The sequence below is a fragment of the Cuculus canorus genome, chromosome 1 (genome assembly GCF_017976375.1).
Source record: "Cuculus canorus isolate bCucCan1 chromosome 1, bCucCan1.pri, whole genome shotgun sequence".
Taxonomy (NCBI): Eukaryota; Metazoa; Chordata; class Aves; order Cuculiformes; family Cuculidae; genus Cuculus; species Cuculus canorus.
Genome location: NC_071401.1, coordinates 128,372,444 through 128,400,240, shown reverse-complemented (window position 1 = coordinate 128,400,240; position 27,797 = coordinate 128,372,444). Strand labels below are relative to the sequence as shown.

At 41.9% G+C, this 27,797-nt stretch overlaps 1 protein-coding gene across 6 annotated transcripts; it reads left to right on the top strand.

Moving 5' to 3' along the window:
- Positions 1-213: 213 nt before the first annotated feature.
- CDPF1 (cysteine rich DPF motif domain containing 1) lies at positions 214-27,673 on the top strand. Of its 6 annotated transcripts, XM_054054327.1 has the most exons (5): positions 5,857-6,083; positions 8,104-8,236; positions 17,053-17,176; positions 19,408-19,519; positions 25,428-27,673. In XM_054054327.1, the coding sequence occupies exons 3-5, from the start codon at positions 17,064-17,066 to the stop codon at positions 25,560-25,562; spliced, it is 360 nt and encodes a 119-aa protein (XP_053910302.1). In that variant the 5' UTR covers positions 5,857-6,083; positions 8,104-8,236; positions 17,053-17,063; the 3' UTR covers positions 25,563-27,673. The 6 variants fall into 6 exon arrangements, with proteins under 6 accessions (XP_053910321.1, XP_053910302.1, XP_009563238.1 ...); XM_054054346.1 differs by lacking the exons at positions 5,857-6,083; positions 8,104-8,236 and adding an exon at positions 214-403; XM_009564943.2 differs by lacking the exon at positions 8,104-8,236 and having other exon boundaries at positions 17,057-17,176.
- Positions 27,674-27,797: the final 124 nt, after the last annotated feature.

Genomic DNA, 27,797 nt, shown 5'->3' with positions numbered 1-27,797 from the left:
AAGGCCACCTTCTCCCCGAAGAACTCGTACATTTACAATATAAAAACACTGCACTTTTTAGGACCCGGAGGAATGGCAGGAGGATGCACCGGGGTGATACAAGAAGCAGTTAACTATTACAAAAAGAGGAATATTTTTGTTTTAGGCTAAAGTTTCATCTAAGTAATTGTGGGGTTTGAAAGTTAGACAGAATGTCGTTCTGAGAGCATGTTTTTCCCAGACAGGGTTTTTTCCAGACACTGTTCATTCTTTGGAGATGATAATGTCTTGGGTTCAGTATGATCTCTGCTGAGCAGATGTTGCTGCTTCTGCACTTCTGTTTGCAGTCTCTCCTCAAACCCTGATATTGCTTCAGTTAAGAACAGAACCACCCCTGAAAGCACGTAAGCTTCCCATCGCAAAGGTATGTTGAATCATTCATGCTCATACCATAGCCTCGTGTGCTGCTTTTCACAACATGCTAACAGCTGCAAGCAAAAATAAGACAGCTACTGCTGACTGTAACATTAAGGCTTCTGATATTATGTCTCCCAGAGTCACTGCTGACAGCCACAGCTCAACAAAGTGGTACAGACACTTATAACATCTCCATTGTCTTGCTGAGACTCTACGTCATAAGGTATCAAACCCACAGATTAGTGACCATACACATTTTTAGTAACCTTATTTCTGGATGTGGCTCAAAGTCTGTGGAGAGACAACATCTGCAGTCTTGGCTCCTTGACAGACTGGCAGAGGGTACACTCTATCTGCAGTATGAAATGCAGTCACAAAAGTCTGTCAGTCCACATGGGGTCAAATGCATCCACATTCAACGGCAGGTTCCTGGTAATAGTTATCCCCAGCACAAGAGATCTGGGAAAAACCTTTATAGCAGATGTACCCCAAAACCCAGTGACCCTCTTAACAGTACTGTAATTTTTCTCATCTACTTTTTTGTCCCTTTGGGCCATGAGAAAAGACAGAGCTGATAGGGACAGCAAAGACAAAGATTATAGTTCTGCCAGACGACCACCCCTTTGATAAAGTGAGCTTTTTGGTCCTTTTGTACACAGATAGTTGCTGGGGAGCTGGAACTAAAGCAGATGTCTTTCTTCAGCCCATTAGCCAGAATGGCGCAAGCTACATCCACTGTTTACAACACCCACATTTTCTGTCTTTCCAAACAGGAAGCATTGATTGCTTTCCATTAACTACTAAGAAAGATTCAGGAGATATTTGTTCCTTTAGGGTCTGGGCACAATAACAAGGACCCATCTCCAAGCTGGTCCTTAAGCAAAGACAACGTTGAGAATACAACCACAAGGAAGATCTAGTTCTTTACGCGCAGGAAATGGCTTTCTCTTGACAAAGGCTATCACTTACTAGAAAGGACATTTTCTGTTACAAACCCCAAGACACCTTTGCCCAGAACTGACTGCTTTTTGATTAATCTCACCAGCAGCCCAACCAAGGGCCATCTATGGCTCTTGATTTTTGCTCGCATCCTGACTTTCAGCAGGTTCCAAAGGTTGTTTTCTTGTTTAGCAATATTATTATTAAACTTGTTTGCCAACACTGTATTCTTTAATGCTAACAAGAACAAAGAATCTCTAATACACTTGAGGTATTTGAGATCATTAACAGTAACAATTCAATGTGCTTTGGTTATTGTACCAGTGGAAATGATTACAACTGTATTATTTAAGTGTTCCCAGAAGGAACTTTCTCCTCGTGGTATGGATCAGATGGACCCAAAGGTACTTTCACCCCTCCTGTGGGTTCACTTAAGAACTGGAAGGAATGTTTGCAAAAATTGTACCTTTCAGAAACTTCAGCACAAGTGAGGCATATTAGTCCCTTGGAGGACCTTCCTGGTCCCAGCAACTCACAGAGCCTGCCATGTTCCAGAAAGACAAGAAGCAAGGGAGTTCCCCAAAACTGGAATACTTGCACAGTTTCTAAAAGTGATGCAAATATAATTGAAGAGTGGACGATAATCATGAATTCCCCTCCAATGGCTAAGGCCTGACAAAGAAAGCCACCATAAAATTACAATTTTAGTAATAATTACACAGAGAAGGTAGCATCTTTCAGAAAGAAAGGAAATACTAAGCTTTACCTCCCTGCTTTTTTGTAAGAGATGACATGTAGGTTTTTGTTGGTGGTGCATGTCTTTTGTGGGTACTACTTACAGCTGTTGCTGTGATATCACATTTCATTGAACTACGTGGTTTGTCATCAAACTTCACTAGAGTGGCTTTTAACATCTGTAGCCTCCTTTATTGAGAACATGTTTTTCCTTTCAATTCTAAAAATAATTCTTTTCTCAGCTATGAGAACAATTTGTCCAAAACACCATGGAAGTATTACATGGTTAGCTCAGGAAAACTATTCAGAGATTAAGCTGGCTAAAGAAACAATGAGTGCTGAGGAGATGAGCGAGTGCACTTGAAACTTGCTGAAGTCAGAGCACCAGGCAGAATAAGCCTTTAGAAGCTGATGAAATTGCAAACATGTTGAAAAGGGCAAAAATTGAAGTCAAGGCTTTTATTTTCACAAAAGATTTCATCAGTCACCTTGTCTTTTTAATACTGTTATTAATTTTTGCCTATTCCACTGAGAATGCCAACAGTTTCCACTACAATCAATTCATCCAGAAGTAATTCTTTCCATGACTCTCCAGTGTAGATAAGCTAGAATGTATCTACATGCAGGCAAAAAGACTCATTCTAGCCTTTGATCCACAATGACATTCAGCGAAACAGTTTTCCTGAGAGCTGGTCCAAAATCATTGGTTTGCCTTGGATGAGGCAAGTGTGAGCCAAAGGTATTGAGAACTGGCTATTTTTGTGGAACTATAACTATACTGAACTCAGGTGCAGTGCTGCATAAGGACACAGCTCAGGAGGCTGTGTGGGACTCTCACCTCTGGCTGAGCATAGGCTAATATAAGAGCAAAAACGGCCTAAGATCTGAAAACGCCGATAAATGCTTACTTTTCCGAGCATCAGGAATAGGAAAAGACAGTACGAATTAGCAGGGTGTGAGCCAGCGATTAAAAGTAAAGCTTTATAACATTGCATTGCACTTGCACGCATAAAACTTGGTTACAGTGTCACTTTGGAAGCCATTAAACACCAGCTAAAAGATCCTGTTATATAGCCTGGGCAAGGGTTAGTAGATTTCTGTATTGTAAAACTGTGCCTGTGCACTGGTCATTCTCTGACCTCCTGTAAGGGAAAACTGCCTGAGTCAACTGGGAAGACTGGTAAACTTGGACAAAACCCTTATTTCTTGTTCGTAAAGCTGGGGGCATTCTTCAGGCAGTTCACTTGGAATACAAACAGACGATCGAATTTGTCTTTATCGATTGATATAGAATCATAAATGATTCTAGGAGAAGACCTCTAGGATCATTGAGTCCAACCATGAGCCCAAGATCACCATCCCTACACCACTGCCCTGGGCAGCCTGCTGCAATGCTCCACCACTCTTTTAGTAAAATAATTATTCATAATACCCAATCTAAACCTTCCCTGGTGCAATCTGAGGCCATTTTCTCTTGTTCTATCACTTAGGAAAAAAAGACCAACAAAAAGATCAAAAGACCTTGCTACAACCTCCTTTCAGGCAGTTGTAGAGAGTAGTCTCCCCCAAGCCTCCTTTTCTCCAGGTTCAATAACAACCCCAGTCCCCTCAGATGCTTCTCACAAGACTCGTGCTCCAGACTGTAGCGATGAATGAGATGCAGACCTCGCAGTTTTCTCCAAGTATACTCTTTTAATCTGCACAGTATACAGAAGTCAAATTAAGAAAGTACACTGGCTTCTCTCTTTCAAGTAGATTTATACAGCTCTTCCGTTCTGGAACTAAGATGACAAACGGGATTCTTTGTCTATTTCACACCCACACTCTCATTCCCAGGCAGGTTTTTCCAGCCTGGCTTTCTCACACACTCAAGATTCAGGTGTTCGGAACACCTGGTCTTTTAATCATGTTTTTTTCTGATAGGCTTGGTACCAGCTTCATGCTTTATATTAGTCCCAATTAATCTTCCATATACTTGGAGTCACTTCCACACCAGACCCTTTAGAATCAGGCACACCATGCAGTGAGCGCATGGGCGCCATCAGAGCTGATGGGACAGTGCTGCCCATTGGCTCTCAGTCACTTGCTCCTGCCTGCACAGGGGTACTAAATGGTATCCCTGAGCACCTCCTCTACCCGTCTTTTCAATACCTGCAGGGATGGTAACTCAACCACCTCCCTGGGCAGCCTGTGCCAGTGCCTGAGAATCCTGTCAGTGAAGAAATTTTTCCTGATGTCCAATCTTAACCTGCCCTGGTGCAACTTGAAGCCACTCCCTCTCATCCTATCACTTGGGAAAAGAGACCCACCTCTCTGCAACCTCCTTTCAGGCAGTTGTAGACAGTGATAAGGTCACCTCAGCCTCCTTTTCTCTAGGCTAAACAACCCCAGTCCCCTCAGCCGCTCCTCACAGGACTTATGCTCCAGACCCTTTAGAATCGGGCACGCCCCCCACCACGCAATGAGTGCCTGGGCAGCATTAGGGCTGATGGGCCAGTGCTGCCCACTGGCCCTCAGTCACTCGCTCCTGCCTGCACCAGGCATGGCTAGGGACCCCCTGCTGTTTCATAGAATCGTTTGGCTGGAAAAGACCTTGGAGGTCATTGAGTCCAACCATTCCTGTCCACTACTAAACCGTATCCCTGAGCGCCTCCTCTACCTGTCTTCTAAACACTTCCAGGGACAGTGACCCAACCACCTCACTGGGCAGCTATGCCAGTGCCTAAGAATCTTTTTGGTGAAGATATTTTTCCTGACGTCCAATCTTAAGCTTCCCCGGTGCAACTTTAGGACATTCCCTCTCATCCTATCACCTATCACTGAAGAGAAAAGACCAGCACCAACCTCACTACAACCTCCTCTCAGGCAGTTGTAAAGGGCGATAAGGTCTCCCCAAAGCTTCCTTTTCTCCAGGCTCAACAGCTGCAGTCCCCACTCACAGCACTGGTGCCCCAGACCCTCCTGCACTGAGCACATGGGGAGCGCTGGGGGTGAAGGGATGATGCCGCCCAGACATCCTCAGCGCTGCATGGCAGGCAGCCAGGCACTCCCTGCCCTTTCCAAAGCCAAACCACCATCCCCAATGCCATGAACACCAGGGGCACTGGGAATTGTCCCTTCCCTTCCCTTCCCTTCCCTTCCCTTCCCTTCCCTTCCCTTCCCTTCCCTTCCCTTCCCTTCCCTTCCTTTCCCTTCCCTTCCCTTCCCTTCCCTTCCCTTCCCTTCCCTTCCCTTCCCTTCCCTTCCCTTCCCTTCCCTTCCCTTCCCTTCCCTTCCCTCTCCCCATCCCTTCCCCCTCCCTCTTCCCTCCCCTCCTCTCCACTTCTCTTCCACTTCCTTTTCCTTCCCTCTCCCCTTTCCCTTCCCTTCCCTTCCCTTCCCTTCCCTTCCCTTCCCTTCCCTTCCCTTCCCTTCCCTTCCCTTCCCTTCCCTTCCCACTCCCCTATCCCCTTCCTCATCCGCTTCCTTTTCCCCTTCCCACTCCCTTCCCTTCCCCTTCCCTTCTCTCCCCTTTCCTTCCCTTTTCCCTTCCCTTCTCTTCCACTTTCCTTCCCTTTGTTTTTCTTCCCTTCCCACTTATCTCCTTCCCTTCCCTCTTCCATATCCCTTTCCTTTCCTTTCCTTTCCTTTCCTTTCCTTTCCTTTCCTTTCCTTTCCTTTCCTTTCCTTTCCTTTCCTTTCCTTTCCTTTCCTTTCCTTTCCTTTCCTTTCCTTTCCCTTTCCCTTTCCCTTCCCCTTCCCCTGCCCACGGTACCCGCGGTCCGTTTAAGGAGGGGCGGGGCGGTGGCGCGCGGCGAACCCGGAAGCGGCGCAGGGGCCGCGTGCGCGTGTGTTGGGCTCCGCGCAGAGGAGGGCCGCTGGGCCTTCCCGGTAGCCAGGCTGCAGGGTACCCGCTGTGCAGGAAACACGAGCCCCTCGTGAGTGGGGGCCGCTGTTAGCGGCTGTTATTAAAAATGAATGGGATGAGTCTTTAGTCTCCCTTCTGCGGGCGGCGCGCCAGGGATCCGAAAAAGGTCTTTTTCCTTTCTCATGATGCAATATGTGAAATATTTCAAAGTGGACTATTTTGATTTAAGCTAAAGTACGGTTAAGCAGTGGTGGGTTTTGAAAGTTAGGATGTCCCTCTGACAGCGTGCTTTCTTTAGCGTGTTTTCCTTAAAACAGTGTTTTTCAGACAAATGTGCTTTCCTTGAAAATGAAAACGTCTTGTGTTTACTGTGATCTGTGTTGAACAGATGGCTCTTCTTCTGTAATCGCCTCTGTTTGGAATCCTTACTAATCTGAAAGGCAAGGTCGGGCAGAGAGCTGGAGACAGCTCCAAATCAGCAAGAGTTTCGACTGTTGTGAAGATTCATAACATTGAAATTAGGCCTTGGAAAGTAATGGAATATGCATAAGTGAGGCACTGGCACAGGTTGCCCAGGGAGGTTGTGCACGCACCATCCCTGGAGGTGTTCAAGGCCAGATTGGATGGGACTTGGGCAGCCTGATCTAGTGGGAGGTGTCCCTGCCCATTGCAGGATGGTTGGAACTGGATGATCTTTAAGGCTCCTCCCAATCCAAACTATTCTATGATCCTAGGATTTCTGGGAAAATGTATCCATATGCATGCAAGTGGAAATACATTCTGTCCCGTGCTCTGGTCTCACTGCACACGATTGGTGGCCATGACTGTCTCAAAATGCCCAGGCCTGATAAGGGATGCTTGCTTTCTAAAACTCCAAAATGAGTCTTAGAGGTTTTTATTTGCCAACATCTTCGGTATCACTTAGCAGCCAGAATCAGTGCCCATAGCCCCCCATCAGGATGGGACCCCGTAGCTGCAGGGGAGAGCATGGGGCTTCTTGCCACAGGAGACAGGGCAGCCGGAGCCTTCCTCCAGAGGTGGGAGAGTGGGGCTCCAGTGCCTGCTTTGCTCTGAGTGGGAAAGGGGTCAAACCTGTGACACCCACCTCCAGAGCTGCCTGGCTCTGAGTGGAGGGACCTTCTGCTTCCAGCAGCATGAGCGAATGTGGGAAGAGATGAAGAGAGAGCTTGAGGCTCCCAAGAGTAGCCTTGTGACCAAGGTGATAGCTTGATGGGAAGCATTGGTTCTGGATCTACAACCAAAGCTTGGTTCTGATTTGTTTTTTTCTATAGGGGGGATTTAGTGTAAAGTATATTCTTTGTTTAGTAGAATGTCATGGCCACAGATTGCTTTTTTTAGGAGCTGGAGCTACAGGATGCAGCTATGAAGGGGGCTGTGAAGAGGATTCCAGGAAAGCTTAGGGCTCTGTAGGGGCACTGCTTTTTGACAGACAAAGAAGGAGCAGTAAGGAGCCTAGGAAACTTAGGGGAAACCCTTATTTCCTGTCGTATGTAGGCATTTCCAGTATGAAGTTGCACTTGAACAAGGTGGTTTGGGTATGACAGTGTTGGACTGTAGAACCATGGAAACAGTCAGGTACTCAACTCTCCTTGCAAAATCACAGTGAAGTAGGAAGATTGCAGGATGTATAAGAGGTAGGGTATCACCATTTCTGAATCTGCTCTGAGCACCCTATTAAATATCTCCGTATCTCAGTGATGCTAGAAATGATCTCTCTATTTAAAGAGATAGGTCATCAGCACTTGCAGGTTTGTGCATTAGCTAAGGGTGTTTTCAGTTAGGATTTTTTCCCCCTGCTGTAATATTACCAAGAAACTACCTTGGAGGGGCTACTAGAAGAATACCAGTGCAAGATAACGTATGCTGATTAATATTCCTTAATTGGTATAGTTTTAAGAGTTGTATTGATATGAACACCTTCTTGTCAGCATAACTAGTTCTACATGAAAATATTACACTAGTGTAACTATATCCTTAGAATTAAAATCGTATGTTTTATATAGACAAAATTTAAAATCTTTGTGCTTCAGGAGCCCATGTCAAAAATGTTGATTTCCTTATGCTTTAATTTGCCATGTAAAGGGAAAAGTTCACCAGGAAAAGTAACAGTTATAATGAAGCCTTTACTTTATATTTTGCCTCATTTTGTCTTGCTTCAAATACAGTCAATATATAAGTCTACAGATATGGCAACGTTGCATCAAGAACAGTGGAGGAGCCCCTGAAAGTTTTGCTCTGCACAGGTGCAGGCAGCTGGGAGGTGTTGTGACTAGAGAAGAGTTTTATTTGATGATAAAGGTAGGAAAAGATTTGGATTCTGCTGTTAACCTGTCTTGGAATGGAGATTTGCTCCCCAGGCTTGTTGAGATGCTGAACTTTGTAGCTTTTACTTTACCTTTGCACTGGCCTGTTTGCCAAAGCAGTTCACAAAAGTCAATAAAACGATAAAGCTGTGAAGAACCTGAAAACTCCCAATAGATAAGCACAAACCTGAGATTTCGATTAAGAGAGAAATTGGTTAGCTATATGATTGCAACAGTTAGAGTTTTGTTTCTTTTTTTTTTTTTATTTTGCTCTACGTCAGGCTAAAGCAAGAGAGGGTCAGTGAGTTTTCTGTTATGTTCCTTGTCTCAGTATCTGGTGAAAGCTTTTTTCACCTGCTCTTTCTATTTTGGTTTTTTCTGGCCAGCTGACACACGAACAATGCTGCTTCTTATAAAGTCTCTTTCTAACTGCATACCATAATAATTTTCCGCTATGCCTTCTTCCCCACCTATTTATTTATTTTGTTATAACTTTCCTAACACTGAGTAAAGTTATTGGTAATAACCACACTTGGAGGTGTGCATATATGTAAAACAGAAGCATGCATTTAAATCTGAAGCAAATATCATGACATTCTTAAGCCTTACCTGTCTATAGCTATAGCCAGTACTTTAAAAACCTAAATGTAAACATACAGCATATACAATTTCTATCAAGGCCTTGTTAACTCTGTTGCTTAGTTAGCTCTGCTCTGCAGTCCACACTTTCCTCTTGGACTTCAGTGAAATCTTGGTCAGACCTATCAGTGCTTGCTGAACAGACAGAGATCTGAAACCGAAGGAAAGTTACTTAAATATCTGTGACATATTGATGTTGCTGCTAATTCTGGATGATGAAGTCTCCATCCCTGGAGATTTAAAAAACCAAACAAATGTGTCGACATGGCAGTTTGGGACATGATTTAGTAGGCATGGTGGTGTTGGGCTGACAGTTGGACTGGATAATCTTATAAGTCTTTTCCAGCCTTTATGATTCTATGAATTTTCACTGGATTTTGAACTTCTTGGGCAAAAAAAAAGTCTGACAAAAAAAAGTCAGAACTACAAAGACTTTTCACACCTGTCCTCCTAGCATGTGACTCAGTAGGAGAAATCCACTGTGGTTATAGTGAATTCTAGGATACATAGATTTCCATCCATGATGAAACATGTCACATGTGAAAACAACCCACAAATAGAGCAGTAGATTTGTCCATAAGAACTTCTGGAGAGGAATAGCATAAATACACATGGCTTTGGGGAACAGGCTGTGCAGATTACAAAGCATGGACAAAAGAAGTGGCCTGGCTGTCTAGATCATAAAATATGTCTCCAGCTGTCAGAGAGCTGGAGACATATCCTTTCTCTGTGTCCTACAGAAAATTAAGGAGGCATTTTCTGTATCAGTGCCTTGATACCTGTTTGATGGGAGTATCAGGTTTTGAAAGAAGGAAGTGCAGCCTTAGTACCTACGCATTATTTAGGCCAAGTAATCCCCAGTACTGGTTGGGAAGCAAAGTCTTTCTGAGAGGGACAAACAGACTAATCTGAAAACATGCTAAAAATTCACAGTGTTTGTGCCTGGCTGAAGTCACATAGCATATTTATATTGCTACATGGCTAGAAAGAGGAATTCACCATATGTGTATGTTGAGAAGTCTTGAAGCCATTAGCCCCTGACTGGAGGACTACTTTCCACTGCAAACTGTAATCAAAGGGGCAAAACCAAAGTGACCTCCTTGTAAAGGTGTGAAACAAGGCACCCATTTGTAAAGTCTTGTGATAGAACTCCCAGCAAATGCCCTGGAAGAAAAGAACTTTCTAAGAGTTGAGTGACAGGGGACTTCTTTGCTTTATCAAACATGCTAGAAATGCCTGTTTTTGATGTTTCTTATGCTTGCTGTTTACAATAACTGGAGTAACAAAACTTGAGGAATGTGGCTTTCAGAGGAAATGGGCATACCCAAAAGGAGGTGTAGGGGGAGGCTATGTGAATGAGAACATATATGTATAGCAGGTACAGGTCTTTATTCTCAGGCTTTCTTGAAGCTGTCAATTCCCATACCACCCTGCCCCCTCCCCAAGTAGTTTTGTGTTTTATTTTTGAAGGGCTTTACTTCATTATGCAGTCCTCAACTTGAGCTCAGTCCTAACGAATGGAGAGCCTCAGTCACATTTTACTGGAAAGAATTCTCTTCCCCAAGTATGTTAACACTGAACATCTTACTGGTCACAGGGGAAAGTGGGCACTGGCTGTCACAGCAAGCACATTGCAGAATCTCAGCATTGTAAATTGCAACCCCACGCAGTGAGGGCCGAGTATGTCCTTCCAGTGCCAACTTCGCATTCTATAGTAGATAAATCACTGAAGCTGTATTTATTTCTTTCTGGATTCTGTCAAGTCGCTGTGTCTTATTTCCCAAAACAGTGTGTTAGACTCTCCTCATGTATTTCCACAAAATCTTGGTGTTCCTGTTTTTGGTCTCTGTTGGAAAGTGTTGCACTAGGTTTAGACTGTGCTTAACCAAGCTGATATTGTCAGTGGTACATGTGTGGCTCTCCGTAACTTCTCTTAAAGGACAACTTGAAAGGAATCATCATCACTGATATATTAATAGAGCCTTATCATCTTACTCTTCCCCACTATGGATGTTAATCTAACAAAGCCATAATAGGAAGCTACAGTTTGGAAGGAAGACAAAATCAGTTCAGGGCAGGGGGTAGCCTGTGGCCATAGCATGCTTAATTATTGTGGGTCTGTCAGAAGGGATATTTAATGAAATCGGTCTTCAAGCCTGGTTTCCCCATTTTGGCAAGGAACAGCTGTAATCCAGAACTGATGTTCTGTGAATGCTTCAGTGTTTGGATCTCCTGTGTTACCTCCCTTCCAGTAAGGCCCTATGACTGTGGTGTGGGAAGAGTGACAAACTTGCTTTGTCCTCCTGTAATTTCTAGGCCATTTTATATATAGAATGTGAGAATGGCATCATGGATGATGATGTGATAAATGTTGTACTCTGCTTAGGAAAACCTGCTGGAAGAAAAGGAGAAGAAATGGGTATAAGCAGAATTGAGCAGAAAACCAGCTATGATCATAGATTAATTTAGGGTGAGTAAGTGAGGAAAGGAAGAACTAATGATGCGCTGGTTCTCTGTCCTCTATCAGGATTGTTTGTTCTGTTACACAGCAAAGAGATCCACCATTGGCAGTGGCTCTGCAACCACACATGGAGATGGCGTCTACCATAAATGCTTGGGCAACTTGCTTTTATTTTATTCTGCCAGTCACTCTTTCACTGTGATCCACTTAGCTGGGCTTTTACAACTGAGCCACTCTACACAGCTGAGGTGCTGAAATGAGAATTCCCTGCAGCTGGTGACAGGGATTCACAGGCTGTACAGTGACAGTATGTCCACTAGAGGACAGTGGTATATACCAATTAATCACTGCCTTGATGCAGCCTTCCTCTGTGATGCTGTTAAATTCTCACCTAATTGGAGATTCTTCTTTATTAAATGCTGTCTAATTCAGAACTGGCTGCCTGCCATATTCAAGGAGTAGTTGGGCTAGTTTTTTTTTAATGTTGATTTCTTAGCTTTGTTAGATCACGTGTCAATAGATGTCTTTTTGAGACTCATCTTGTGTTTGTAAAGCCTTTTTACCAAGGAAGGGCTTTGATTTGCTCGTCTCCTCTCTTTCTGCTGACACACCCTGTTCAAACATTCCTTACAACTTGATTTCACATCTGTGACCACCTGGGCTGTTTATCATACAGCCGCAAGGAGTCCACGCAAGCTGTTGTTAAAAAGCAGGCCTTGGGGGCTGCTATACGACCTATACCTAGTGTGATGCAGTGGTCTCTCTTCCTTCAGAGCACAGAAACCATAGCAATACCATCACAACCCTCCTGGCCTGAAGGGAGAAACTGCTGCAACAAGTCAAGGTTTGAGTTCAATCAAGTGATCTTTGGGAGAGGTAATAAGGGTACAAGTTCCAAATGGCCATGCTTTGTGAAATTGCATTCTTGGGCTAATTTGCTATGCTGAACTTAAGGTAAGTAAGTCACCTCAAAGGAGAGCAGAGAGGCAGCCAACAGGTGACCTAAATATGCCTTCAGGACAGTAACATGGAGTAACGGGAGGGAGAGAGTTGGTCACCTGGGGTTTAACTAGCAAGTAAGAGGCTTCTGCTGTTTTGTGTGTTACTTTAGCAATTAGTCAACAGATCATTTTTCTGAAAGAGGTGTATGCATTTCTGGTGCTGAAGTGTATTTAAATTCGTGTCACACCAAACACTACAAAAGAACTTGACGTTTACCAGGTTATGAACTTGGCGGCTCCTACCCTTCTATATAAGAGCACTCCTTCACATAGAGAACCAAGCTGTGAATATTTTAAGAGGGCATTGGCATCAACAGTGGCTATGGCAGGAAAGTCTTGGCAGGAAAAAGACAACAAGGGTTTAATTTGAGTGTTTTAAAGATGTGTCAATGTTGGTTTTATCTGAAACCCTTTCAAATCCAAGCCTACATCTGTTTGTAGGTAGTTTGTTTCTTGTATAGTTTCTCTAGTTTATCAGTGACTCAGAAATACATGAGTCTCCTGTGGAGCGTTAAGAGGGGCTTAACCTATGCATTGTGAAGACTTGTGCTAATGAGGTTTTGAAGCAAAGAAAATCAGATTGCTTATCTGTGCCACTACTTTGCCACTGAACATGACAATTTAATGGTGATTTATTATTTCTGGCATGCCTTCCAGGCCTGTTAGCAGAATGCTCTGAGCAGAACTTCCCTGAAGTTTTTAGGAGTCCCTAGAGAGCTACACTGGGAGCCATTTGCCCATATTCATATAATCTATCAGTCACAGCATGGAGAAACACTCTTACAGCACTGCTGTGTAACCTGCGCCTTTCTTTTATTGCAATTATTTCCTTAGTATGGCATTCAAATCTGTGTGCTCTACCTTTCACCATGACAAACGAGCCAACCTCGCACACGTCCTGCAGCATTCTGGGCTTGACTTGGCAGGTTTGTGCTGAGCGTGCTAGTTCAGTGTTTGCTTCGTAATCGAGCATGTGTGGGTAGCTGTGTTCTTTTCAGAAAAGCTATGCACGTGCTTAAAGTAAGTATGCATTTAAGTACCCTGTGGCTTCCAGCCAAAATGGCAAATGCCTGTGCAGAATTTGGTTCTGAACAAACTGTTTTAAAAAACTTCTTCTCTGTATGTACCAACCAGCCTTATATTTGACATGTTACTGGGACGTGGTGCCACTTCAAGAATTTTCAAGGAAAAGAGAAAAAGCCAGTTAGCGCTGGTGACCCCAAGTGACTCAAACCATCACAGATTTGCCTTTAATGATTGTGAAGGGATTAGAACCTAGCTTTTATCTCTTCAAGACATCCTTCATCCTGTTGTTGCTATCCAAGAGAGAAATGAGTTCTCGCTCATGCTTCATATGTTTGCTTGGAGGGGAGGCAAACACCTTGTTATAGTTGTCATATCAGGCATCTTGCTAAGGTCGTGTATAAAGCCAAACCAATGAGCTTACTTTTTGATAAACCAGTGTCTGTCTTGACTGTGGTTTTATCCCCAGATTGCTTCTGTGCATTTGCTATCTGACATAAAGATATAGTTCTTTAATTGCAGATGAGCTTTGTGAGAGAGTGCATCCTGGGACTTGTCTGCTTGGTGGTTTAGACTTAGTTTATGCATTTGATTCACGCCTTTAAAGTTTATTACATCGGCTGTTAAATTTCTTCAGAAGGAATATGGCTCTATTTTGTTATATAGCAAACTTTACTTCTGAATGGGAGCATTCACCCTGAAATCTGCATGTGTATTAACTTCATACCTTGAGTTGGTGACCTTAACTTTCTCAAGTGCTGCTGTGTAGACAAGTTCTCAGAACAAATGATGTTCCATGTGAAATAAAACTTGGTGCAGCTGATACCAGTGACTTGTATGCTGAGAGTAAAATGGAAAGCATCATAAATTCATCTGTTCCTTGCAGGCAGGATCATATGCTTTTCAACAGGCATAGCCAAATATCTGTTTGTACATAGATACCATTCCTTCCCAGTGGTAGTCACTGAACAGATTCTGTCCTGCATGCCAGTGGTCTATAGGAGAGCAGGTGTTTCTGTATCTAACGTACTTCAGCTCTGAATCCAGGGCTGTTATTTTGACTTGGAATCAGGACACATGCATTCCATAATCTATGATCACCTCTGCCGTAAATATTCTTTTTTTGTTGTTGTTAGGTGGTTTTTTTTCCTGCTTTATTTTAAAGAAAAAATCACCATGATGGTCATCTGTATTTGATTCAAGTGGCTTTCCATACTTAACTTTGCAGGGTTAATTATTTTCCTTTTTTAAAAAGGTTGATGAGAAAAAATTGCATATAATGTTAGGGACTGAATCTCATTCAGGCAGGTGGGTGTCTTGGTATCACTACTGACTACCTACAGAAAAGGTAAGTTTAAGTATATTTGTCGGACTTACTTGATAAATCTAAAATGCAGGGTTCGAAAAGCAGACTTTTTTAATTGAGCTTGTGTATGGTTTGAAGTATCCCAGCTTTAATGTACAGGGAGAAGCAGTTAGCATGTATGTGCCTTATATCTAACTGAAAAATCTGAAAGCGTTTTAGTTAATTAAATTCTCTCAAGCATCCCTGTGAGGTAGGGAAAATACATGATATCCAAAGGTTACGTCACTTTGGAAAAAATGTAGTTGCCTAAGGTATTCACAAGTTGGATTTATTTGTTAAACCAGTACCCAGCCCCGTTTGTGTTTTATTTGTAGAGCTTACTGCACTACTGAAATGCCAGGACTGGCAATGGAAAAGCTGGTGGTGAAGGAATGATGGGGTAAGGGAGATTATTCCCAAAATTAAGTTTCAGGATTTAATAGACTAGAGTTTCCTGAACTGGGTTCTGTAATCTGAGGATCTTGGGCTCCTTGTTCTTCTGGAACATTAGATGACAAGTAGTTGGAGCTCTGCTTCACCTTGCCCCTAGTTCACCTTTGAAGCATATGTCTCTAGGGGTTCAGTTTCACCAGACAGAGTGAGCAGAAATAGCAGGCTCACTGCATTGAAAGAGGGAAGTACTGGCTGTGCAGTTTTGCCTCTTACCTTGTACTACTGTTAGCAGTTGTTGGATTCCTCTGCAAGCCAATTTAGTTTCTCGAAATGAGGAAAATAGATTCCTTTTGGGAAGGAAAAAAAGAAGTAGCTCTTTCTTTTCTTTGTTACCACATCAGTAACTAGTGTGATGCAGTAAGAGTTGAAACCGTAAACTAAGGTGTTTGATGTTGGACACCAGCTGCCCACTCTCTGTATTTCAGGATATTTCAGACATGGTCTCAGTGAAGTGAATCAGCTCTGCAGGGGAAGGGGTATGGCTGCAAAGCCAGAAGAGTGGGAATGACCTGTTGTACTTCGGCAGGCTGTGTGTCTGGTCAGCTGTGAGCACACAACCCAGCTGCTGAGATACTGCCCAAGTCAGAGTTCCTAGTGTTCACCTTCCTAACAGCTTGATGCCAGCTCTGCTTGACTTAAAAAAAAAATGACAGGTTTGCAGCAGAAAACTGCATGCCATGAAAAGGGTGAGTGCTTTTAGGTAAAAGCTTGAGGTTTTTTGCTAACTCTAAAGTGAATGTGTCGGTTCAAGAAAGTGGTGCAGGTGAGCAAAAGTATCCCATTTGCAATCAAGCGATCATGTTTCATTCATGGATTGGTGCAATTTTTGAGCATGCACATGTGGTTACCTGTATTTGATCTGATCAGGCATACATACCAAAAGCAGTCCTAAATGCTTTTTTACAACCTCAGACTGTGACTCTCCACTCGTGTATCAGTGAATGATAAGCTCCCAAACGTAAATCAATGTCCCAAGGTTTAAACAAGCCATCTTGTAAGCACTAAAGCTGATGAAATGTGGCTTCCAGTGTTTTATATCTCGTGACTGATAGCTGCACCTTTGTAATGGGTGGCCAAAGTCATCAGACAGATGGACAGGAGCTTTCCTTTGTGCAGACTCAGTGACTTACAGAAATATATGGGTATCCTCCATGAGAATAAAGCCACGTATCGTGCTTCTGCTTTTTTTAATGGAAGTTACAGGGCCTAAACATTTTTTGACAGTACCTCCTCCTCTTTCTTGCATGGTTTGAATGGGCCAACACTCTATCTAAGCATAGGTTGATTATGTCAGCCGTATTTCCATAGGAAGCCAGATAAGAAAATGGAGCTAGGATTAAGCTCCCAAAGCTCTGTTTGAAGGTGAATGAAAAGCAAAGAAAAAGATATAGTAAATTATCACAGCACCCACCTTTCTGGTACCTGCCTCCTGAGCAGTGGTCCCAAGACCTTTCACATCTCCATTTGCAGTTTGTGGGAAGAGGCAAGCATTGCAGAATTGAACTGGGATTCTGCACAGCAGGAAGAGAGTTTTTTCCTGGGAAGCACTCTGTGAGCTTAGGCCTTGGTTGAGCCAGCTCTTTTCCAGTCACAGACATGCACTTTATCTGTATGCTTTTATGTATCAAGTTCTAAATTAATAGCTGATATTTTATACTTTGGCTACTAAGCTGCAATTTCTAAACCTATCAAAGGAATTTTGACATTTAACTAGTTATGGGAAACCAAATTGATTTGAGAGAAAAGATGTATTCATCAAGGTTTGCAATAGTCAATTTTCCATTGGATTTTAATTTCCATAACCAGATGCCCCACATCAGTTTAATCTTCTTGCAGACCTATTCCCAGTACTGCATTTTGGAGCTGAAAGATTATTGTGTTTCTTGTAGGTAGCCTGAAGATGGATGCTCCCAAAGAAGTTCAGCCTACTGGAGAGTTCACCTGTCACCTATGTGGCTTAACAGCTCCATACACGTACTTTGGGCAAAAGCCACCAAACACACGCTCTATTGTGTAAGTACAATCTTTCATATTACGTACTTAGTTTCTGCTGTGATCGTTAGAAGCCTTGTACTGTGGAATGAGATGCACTGTATGAAACAAATAACATGCCATATGTCCCCTGAATATAAGGCTTGGTACTTGGAGACCTTCTTTTTGCCAAGGGAAGAAATGTTAAAAAATTGTCAGCATTAATAGCAAAGAAAAAAATCAATTTTCCTGTCCTGGTTCAATACCATGCGAAGGTTTGCTACTTGACCTACTACTTAGCCCCACTGGCTAGCCTACATTTTACCTATATTGTTATTTTCTTACTAGAATATTGTTGACTGTCAGCCTAGCATTTTGGGGAATGGCCCTTTCCTCACAGCTGTGTCAGCTGGGCAACACATAAAACCAGTATGAATTACATACATCTGGTAAAATCAGTTTTTAAGAGCTGTTTGACATGATGTGGAGTTTGAACAACAGTGTTTTTTTGCATGAATTAGACAATTCTTTGGCAGACTGTATGACTTGAAAGTCTGTGGAAATTTAGTACATATTTACATTTTAGGAGACTGGAGGCTTTTCCATCCCTGCCAAGTAGGGATAGTTTGACCAGAAACTATGCAGTTATGACTTTGTTTGCAGACATTAAACTCCACATAAAACAAAGCACTTAGCTTTTAAAGTACTAGTAGCTCCCTTGAGGCCAGCCCGGTCAATGAACCCATCAGGAGAATATGGTCAGGAGCTCACTGGAACTGGGAGTCAGGCAAGTACTCAGCATTTCACCCCACTAAGACCACTCAGTTTCTTAGAAAGTGGGAACAGCTGTTGATCACCACCTGCTTAGGCTAAGATCAGATCTGTTTTCCTTGTACAGCTGTATTTTTATCATTCCAAGTCCCACAGTGGTACTGGTTTTCCCACTTCTGCTCAGAGGAGCAGTGGTCCACCTTTTCATCAGGTCTGCTCAAAAAGAGTCTGAATCAAAGCTAGACATGAATTTTAACTTCAGGTTATCCAAGCTCAGTGTAAACATCTCAGGTTTGTTTGAATTACTGAGATTCAAAAAGCAAAATAATATTTCTGAAGCATAACACTTCTGTACAAGCCCATAAGAAACAGCTTTACATGCTGTCTTCATGGACTTACTTTCTGGTCTCCTCACACATTCTAAATGCAGTGGTGCAGGAAGCGTAGGCCAGACATGAAGGCTCGTACAGTGGTCAGGTCACTGCACTTATGGTGGCTGCATTGAGACTGTGAATATTGCAAAGGGAGCTTTGCAAAAGTAATCCAGTCTTTGTACACTATGAGACTTGTTGACAAGGTGATCTGCCATGTTAAGGTGCCTCATCTTTCTTAACAGTGGAAGACTTGAGCCATACCATTTTGTTTGAGTAAAGAAGAAAGGGGAAAAGGAATACATTCACAGGTGCATGCATACGTATGTGTGTATGTATGTGGACAAGGAGAAGGCAGTATGAGTTAACAGAATACCTTTTAAGTTTTATTGTATTCAATATTACTACAGAATCCAAGCTTGATTTAGGTCCAAGAATAAGCCAGCCTTGCAGGGTGCCTTGTGCAGGCAGACACCCAGCTGACTTCTGTAATATTTTGCCTGGAGCTTGCAGGAATGAGGCCTTAGTCTTTCCCAAGCAGGTTGCCAAATTATTAATAAATCCACTCTCTTAATACCCTGAAGCAAACAGTACAGTCTCTGACATAAAGTAAGCGTATTTCAGGTCATTGTAATGCTCTGTGCTAGTAGCTTCTGCTTGCGAGGGGTGGGAGTCTTAGCTTTACAGCAGTGACATAACTAAGAGCAGTAAAACCTTTTTATGTATTTTATACTCACATGCACACCGCTTTAGGAGAGAGCTTCTAATCAAAAGTTGTGCAATTGAAATGATAACTTGACAAGGTACTGAAGTTGGCTGTGTTAAGAAGTGTTTATCTTAAAAATGGAAGATTGAAAAAATACTTTGAGGTAGAGCACTGAGAGAAACCTAGTAATGTTGAGAGTATCACCACTTGTCCTCATTTTGGAAGTCAAAGTGCAGGATAGGACTGATAGCAGCCACAATGTTGGTCTTGAAGAGGAAGGGAGCTGCATAGCTGTTACATTGCCTCATGTACAAAACCAGGTTGAGCAAATCAAGTAGAAAGTTTTCAACTTCCACCGTTTCCTTATTTTGGCTCTCCTCTGCTGTGAAATCTAGCCTTAAAAGCCTGAAATTATTCTCTTATAGGCTTTTGGAAGAAAGCTATGTCATGAAGGATCCTTTCACCCCTGACAAGGACAAATTCCTCATCCTTGGGTCGCATTGCAGTTTATGTAGCAGATCAGTGTGTGTTGGTACAGTAAGTAACAAGCAAAAAAAGCTTCTTCAATAATTTCTGTTTGTTCAGTCCTCGTAACCTGTTAGACAGAGACCAAACAGCCTCTTTTTAAGGCAAGCAAATTGTATGTTCTTGTGGAAGCAAATTGTATGTTCTTGTGCATTCTCCCAGAAAAAGCTCTTTGTATTAAATGAAAATGATCAGCAACTTTAAGTGTTCTATTTACAGACGAGCACAGTCCAGCCTCACAAACACAATGAGTGTTCTTTCCCACTTTCTCAGCACAAGAAAATGCAAGGGAGATCACATATCACTTCAAGACCTTTAAGGTTCAGTACTATAATAAACGACAGATTTTTTTTTTTCCCGTAAAGGGACTATAAATGTCCATAGATTGTTAGGTTTGCATCCACAGCACAAGACTGCCATCCTATTTGCAAAAGGTAATGTAGAAAGTGAGCAGGGAGGGGAGTTGTCCGATGCTATGATAGCTCTCTGAAGAAGACAGAAATTGAGTAGCAGCTGGTAGGCAACCTTAAGGCTATGGAATCTGAGCGAGGTCCAGAAAGGGGGTGTAAAATTACAGTTGCTTCAATTCCTTCTCCTCTGTGCATAAACGGTCCCTTTGTTTGCTCTGAGTTCAAAGCAAAAATGAAGACAAGTTATTACAGAATTATAAGTGTCTGGAGGCTGTGCTGTGCTTCTTTGAGGCAGTACAGTGAATTGAGAAGACAGGTTCCATTCCTTTCCCTCAGCAAGCGAGTTCTGTGGCTGAAAGAGAATTGAGACTCATGCAGTAGTGAAGACTTATGTATGACTTGGCCCGTGAGGAAACATCAACGAATTGTTTACATGGAAAACGGCATCTATTTGTTACAACAGACACCATTGTCCTAATAGCAGCCAGATCCTGGCCTTCTGTTTCAATGTAATCATTTGCTATCGGAGAGTAATGTGGTTAAATCTAGAGTGCAGCTGTATGAGAGCACACCTCACTCTTAAGTGTTGCCTTTAGCAGTTCTCAAATTCAGCCTTTTCAGTCCGTTCTCTAATTGCAGTGGTTACGGGCCAGCTCCAGTGACATGATCCTTACTGAAAGTGGCTAATAGCAGGAGTCTTAAAACAGGCAGACAGGCCTGTTAAAGACTTTGTGAAGACATAGAATTCTTTATTCATGATGTTTCATAGCCAGTTATAGTTCTGGTGGTTAAAAGTAACACTTCTGCCATCCTTAGAGTTGAGATAACCTGGTCAACCGAGACAGCTCATGTGCCAATGCCTGACAGTTTCTTTGTGGGGATTTGAGGAAGTTCTCTTGAGCAAAATAAAGGGTGAAATTACACTGACAAAATATAGAGGGTTGCACAGATAGAACCACAAGGAAACTGGCATGCTTGGACAAGTTTAGCTGCTATTCTGACTTGCAGGGAGTTAGCACCAAGGATTGATTTGGTCCACTGTCTTAAGAGGAGTGTGCAAGAACACCTTTCTTCTGATGAGGTTTGTTTCCTATTTCTGAAGTCTGTTCTGTCTTTTAAATGCATGAAAAGCACCAAAAGATCATAATAGAGCTTGCAACTGAGATCCTTTTTTCCCTTTCTGGAACTACTTGAGGACTATGTGGGGAGTCAGATGAAGCACCAGTGCTCTCTAGTTATGTCTTTGATAGCTGGGCTCAAGTTTCCAGGGCCAAGTAGCTCAAGGCAGTTATGTGGAGGTAAAGCTCACATGTCAGCAAGATCTTCCTAGTGGTGATGTCCCCGTCTTTGCTGGTAGTTGATTCACTCCCACGCACAGCCAGAGGAAGAGGCAAGTGCAGCTAGTCAGATAGTTTGGGTTTATGAGCATGATTCCTGCCCTGACATGTCAAGTTTATCCCCACTTCTAAGAGCAGAAGATTAGCAACTCAGACGTATTTTGGACAAACTTGAACACATTTAGCTATTTTCATTCCCTAACAAAGTGTCTTGAATGTATGAAGGATTCAATGGGTATTTCCAAGTCTGGCAGTTAAATCTGTCAGAAATACAGCATTTCAGCCTCTCGGTATCTTTCCACACAATGTGCATTTCTGAATGAAGGTGGAGCTTTTCTTTTAAAAGATTTAATAATTGTTTCAATTTATCTAGGGCATAACAATGTAAGAGGATATTAGCAGTGAGCTATTAGAAGCTTCTTCTAATCTTTTTGACATTCCTCCCTACTTTGGCTATTGTGGAAATACATCAATCATTGACTTGTTGTTATCTGAGTCTTCAAGATTCCCCCAATGGAAACTCAAAGCAAAACCTTGATTGTAAATAATTGACTATAAATTTCTTACCAAACTGGCCAGGCCAGATAGTGAATCACACAAATGACTATAGTTTTAAAATGTATTTGAGCAATACTGCTTAGGTAACATTGAAGGAGATCTGCAGAAACGATAATTAGTGCTTTAAACACCCACACCACAAAGTAGGTAAACACGCACTATTCCTCTTTCATGTAGAGAAATTTAAAAGTCCAGAGAAGTAAAACCTTATCCAGGGCGGTAGAGAGAGCCAAAGGTAGGACAATATCTCTGTGGATTGGTTTTGATTCCTGCTTGTGCTTGACCCAAGTAGATCAACTCAGTCCTATGCTGACTGTTTCCATAATGTTGTAATGCAAATATTGAAGCTGAAGTAAAACATGCTCTCTGGGGCCTCTTTGGAAAATAAACTGGACCAACTTGATGGAAAGTTTTCAGTGACGGCTTGCTTTCATTTCTATGTTAATTTAAAATAGTCCCAGTCTAACCTGTGGCAAAATTAAGATTTTTCTGACCTTAAGTCTGGCAAAGGGATTTAATCTAATTTGCTAGCTTTTGTATGTAAGGAGGCTTAGCTACAGATCAAATGTTAGGCTATTCATGAGACCACCCATGCTAGCTGAAGTGTCTTTCCTTAGAGTTGCTGTGCTAATGAAAGTTAAGACTTAGCCACTGTTCTGTGTGATGTTCATAAACTCACTTCTTCGAATATTCTTCTAAGTCTCTCATTTCATTTGCTTCAGTCACCCTAACGAACCAATCTGTAGCATGGTATATTGGTATGTGCCATTATTTCAATGGGAAAAAATTCTAGTCATGATCAGCAACATCTTAAAACATGTCAAAGCCCCACAAAAAGTAAGATAATAAAAATGTTTTTGAAGTCTTTAGGAAGGTCAAGTTGCTTTCTTCATGTTTCCCTTTCAGAAAAGGGGAGAGGAAATGATACAATCTGACCATATTATTCATTTAAAAGTTATTTATTTTTCATTGCAACACTTATTAAGCATAGGAAAAAAAAAAGTCACAGCTTTTGGAGAGGAAAGGGAGCAAGTTTCATCCTTTATTTCTCACCTCAGCAGAAGGTGACTAAATGCTGACCTTGAACATGAATGTAGGTATTAATTGATAAATCTAATACTACAGCTACTTTCCACTCAACTTTCAGTTACGTAAGGGCAATCCTGGACACAGGCAGAACCTTTTTTTATGTAGAGTTTCCTTTACAAGTGTGATGAAGATAATATCCCTGTGTATATTTATTTCAGACATGCTCTGTGTGAAAACAGTAATAAACTCTGGCAATATGATTTGGCAGCTCAATTTTGCCCGAATTGGACTGTTGAGTTTGAAATTGAAATGGCCCCCTCCTGCCTAGGTCATGGAAGGGGTAAACATATTGAGGAATTATCTGATTAAACCCAGAACCCTATCAGGATAATGGTCAGAGTGCTTGATTACACACAATAAGCATAATTCATAGGGCTTTAAAACAACAGCTAGGCTGAATAATCCCATGACGGAGAGTAGGACTAAGGGTACTTGGACCCAGCACCCAGATGTGCAATGGTTCATATTCATGATTTGCATAAGTCACATCAGCTAAAAGCAGCAAAAGTTGGCAACCCATTGCAGCTAAAAGAATGTAGGTTGAGCACCTGTATATCTGTGAGAAGCTGCATCTTAATGTCAGTCACCATCTGAAGAATGGGTAAAGAGCCTTTCCCCTCCTTAGCCATTGCCCAGTAGCAACCAGTGGTGCAGCGTCCATCACTGTGGAACCACAAGCTTAACCTGGAGGCAGGGGCAAGCTGTGCGTCATTTTGCAATACAAACAAGAGCAGCAGGGCAAACTTAAACTCTAATCTTCCATTTTTAATTGGCAGCTTAAAGTATTAAGGATACAAAGCGACAGAAAACAATGGGCTCTGGAGGTTGTGCAACTGCAATCCAGTTTTGAGGCTTTTGAGAGACCAAGACCTAACATAGCTCTGAATATGAAGGTGCCTGGCAATCAGCGCAGCAAAGGACAATAGATGAAGTTCTTCCCTGGGCTTTAAAGTTGCACAGAGGCAGGCTGATGGTGACTTTGATATAATCATCTGCTGAATCTAGTGCTGAACTCCAAATAGTGACATGGGAAACAAAAGCAAGAACAGAAACACGGGAATATCCAAGCCAAGCCCCCAGAGAAAAGCCAGCCACAAATGACCCTAGCAAGAGGAAAACTCTGCTATTTAGGTAAAAATGCATTGAATCTGTTACTCTTAAAAAGATGTCCTGATCTATCTGAACCAATCTCTTTATTTGTACTTAAATCCCCAAGAATAATCCATCAGCAACACCCGCTCCAGCTTACCAATTAAATCCTATTTGGAATTCAGTGATCAGCACTTCAGGAGAAACGTGGGCTTCAGCCTCACTGCAAAGAAATAATACATTAATAAGCTTCTCTTCCAGTTGTCTGAACTCCATACTGCAAATAGTTTAAAATATTCCATCACTTTTGCTTCTTCCTAGTCAATAACTAACATCTATTTAGAGCTAATGGGGTGAAAAATATACATTGGGTCTGTCACTTGCTAAGCAAATCAGGTGCGAATGAAACATTTCAGATGATAGTGTTGTTCGATTTCAAGGGCAGGGGAAATACCTTCTTCGTGCAAAACAGCTTTTATACTTTGCCATCAAGAATTCAGAGAAGATACATCAGGTTTGGCTTTGGATTTCAATCAGCGAGTACATTCATTCAAGGTAAAAGTGGTTAAATAGATGAAATCTCAGTTGAATTGTCTCTGCTCAATTAAATTCTTTTAGCTATTCTGGTTATTGGACTCCTATGTGCTATTGATATAATATTTAGTATTCTCCTAGGGCAATACAAGCACACAGATTATGGAAAGTAGAGTAAGCTTTTGGGGAGTTGTGGAAAAAGATGCAGCTGAAGTCTGTGATGGCCTACAGAGGCTGCTGCTGTAGGCTGCTGCCTACAGTCTTTGTGCTTGTGTTGGCCTTTAGGCCAGTTTTTGTGGAGACTGGTGAAGAAGAGCACTTCAAGTCTCACATGCCAGTGCAGGAACTGGAAGGATCCTCCTAAGAGAGAGAAATCTTCGTAAGCTAATGAAGATATAGTTTTAGAAGAAAACTTTGCTATTTAGGTAAAATCCGTGAATCTCTTACACTCAGAAAGATGTCCCGATCCATCCATGCTGATGCCCTTTATTCATGTTTAACTCTCCAAGAATAATCCATCAGTAACACCAGCTCCAGTTTACCCATTAAATCCTGTTTGGAATATAGTGATTGCACCAGGAGAACCATGAATGATGCTTGAAGGACAATCTAATTGTAATGAAATGTGTTTATGCTCTCTGTAGCAGTGACTGCTTTAAAAGGAGCAACATGATAGTTGATTTGGTTAGCGATTGTTACAGACCTAGTTTTTGGTTTTGGCCCAGTTAGCTCTAACCAGATGTTAGAATTATTGAATAGGAAGAAGCAAAATTGCTGGAATACTTTGACCTAGAAGAATTTAGTTTAGAAGAATTCTAAATGTAAATGAGGTTTGGTGAGACTGGAATTAAGCAGTTGCATTTTGTGTATCTTGCTAATATAATAATATTATTTTCTTTATAGGAATGTAGTCTGTTCTACTCCAAAAGATTCTGCCTCCCCTGTGTGAAAGAAAACCTAAAGGCCTTTCCTTTGGAAATACAAGAAGATATTGATAAAAGGAAGCCCCCTGGTGAAAAAAGGGATACAAGAACATAAAGGACTAAGAGAGACTGTTCTTCGGCTGAGATGTCTCCTCTCTGCTTTTGGAGACTATCATGTTGCTCATTTTAAAGTGACCTTCATCAGCTCACTACTACAGAACGCAGTAACACATTTCCTTACAATTGGCTTGGCTTCAGATGTCATCATGCAGTGATTGCAGTGCCAGCAGTGTAGCCTGAAGGTGTCGAAGAGCCAGAAAGAAAGGAAGGCAAGCCTGGTGCAGCCACGTAAAACCCCGGTAGAAAAAAAAACCTAAGCATTGACTAGCATAGCAACCACATCCAACTTTTCACGTTTGTTATTTTAATGATTTATATTGTTCTGGACACTCCTGCAGCTTTATGAAAATCCAAGATAGATTTATCGGGCTTAATTCAATGCGCATCCAAGAAAGTCACTATATGTGAATTGTTTACCTGACAGTGCTGTCTTGATAAGATTACAGTAGGCAAGGAATTAAAAGCTTCATTTTTAAGTTTAAAATAAAACTCTTATGAGAAAAAGATACCCACAGAAATATCTAGATTCTTCAAGATTATTATCTCAGTACATTAAGACTGCTGAAGATGGATGTTCTTATAATAAAATACCAGTATAATAAAAATGAGGAACTACTTTTGGGTTATATGACGTGTAGGCCTATCCTGGGACCGAGAGATGCACACACTCAAGTGCTAGGAAAGATCTAGTGTCTCTGAGCTGTATTCCCTCCTATTCAGCCTCTCCCGTGCCCTTTGAGAAAAACGCAGTTAACTCATTTGTTCATAATCATTATTTTTGCCATTGTGATATGACAGAAGAGTCATTTAAAGCTCTCAGAAATGACCCTACCTTTAGCTACTTTTTAAGTTGAACTGGAAGAAGATTAGATTCAGTATAAGAGCAAGAAGAATATGTAACTACAGGATTTTTAACTTGGCCCAGAACAGCTCATTTATCTTGAGTGCAATGCAAAATGCCAAGTTAAGGGTACGTCTGTTTCCCAGTCGCCTGGTTACACGTACTTTTTAGGTGAAGAAAAGCATACTTCCAGCAAGTACTACAGGTTCAGTAGCCCGGGGTCGTTGGAGGTGTTTTGTCATCTCTGGTCCATGCTTCAGGGAAGGAAGGCTGACCTACGTGCAGTTTGGTATTTCCTGGAACGACAAAGGAGTATTACCAGCGCCCAGCTGTTAAAATGTATATATTCCTGTGGGAGCAACGCCAAGATAATGGAAGTTTAATTGAAAGATTTATTTAAGATAAAGCATGAAGCTGGTACCAAGCATGTTAGAATAAACATTATTAAAACTACCAGGTGTTCTGAACTAGACACATAGGATGACGCATCTTGAATGTGTGAGAAGGCCAGGCTAGAAAAAAACGCCTGGGAATAAGTGAATTGGAGATGTGGCTGAAAAGAGTCACAAGAGTGTGGAATAGACAAAACCAAGAACATCCTGTTTGTCTGAATGTCAGAAAACCGAGGAAGTGTGTAAAGATCTGCCTGAATGAGGGAAGTGAGGAGAAGAAACGGTAGTAGTACTTTCTTAATGCAACTTCTGTATGCCGTGCTGATTAAAACGAATATGCTTAAAGAATACTGCAAGGTCTGCGTCTCCTTCATTGCCCTATATTCCACTCTCATATTCCTGTTGAATGTGGGCATTACAGTTTGTGTTTCATAATGGTTTTGGTATATATATGTGATTTCACAAACCAAATGCTGTCATGCCCAGGCTTAGCAGCCATGAGGCCTACTTGTCAAGATATGCAGAACCTTTACACTTAGGTTTCATCAGGTTCTCCAAGTAATTACTGCTGCTCAAAATCAAGTTTTCGATGCTCATGAGCACAGCTGATGAAGAAATGTGTTTCTTTACCTTCTGCTGTAATTTTCACTTCACTTCATTGCTCTTTGACCAGCTTAATAAATCCCCAGGTTCTTGAAGGGAAGCAATCATCTGTGACATATCCTCCCAAATGATTTAACCGAAGCCATGCTCATTAGATTAGTGAGTATGCTACACTTCATGTAGACGTGCATTCAACACTTGTTGAATTCAACAAATGTCTCGAACTGGTCACACAATTGGTGAGAATGGAAGGGCACAGCAGGACTGGGTCAGCAGGCAAAATAGTGAAATAAAAATATATGTATTATATATGCGATGTCTCTATGTATGTTATTCACACATTCCTAATTTAAAAGGTGTACCTAACAGTTAATCTGTAAACATTGTCACTTTA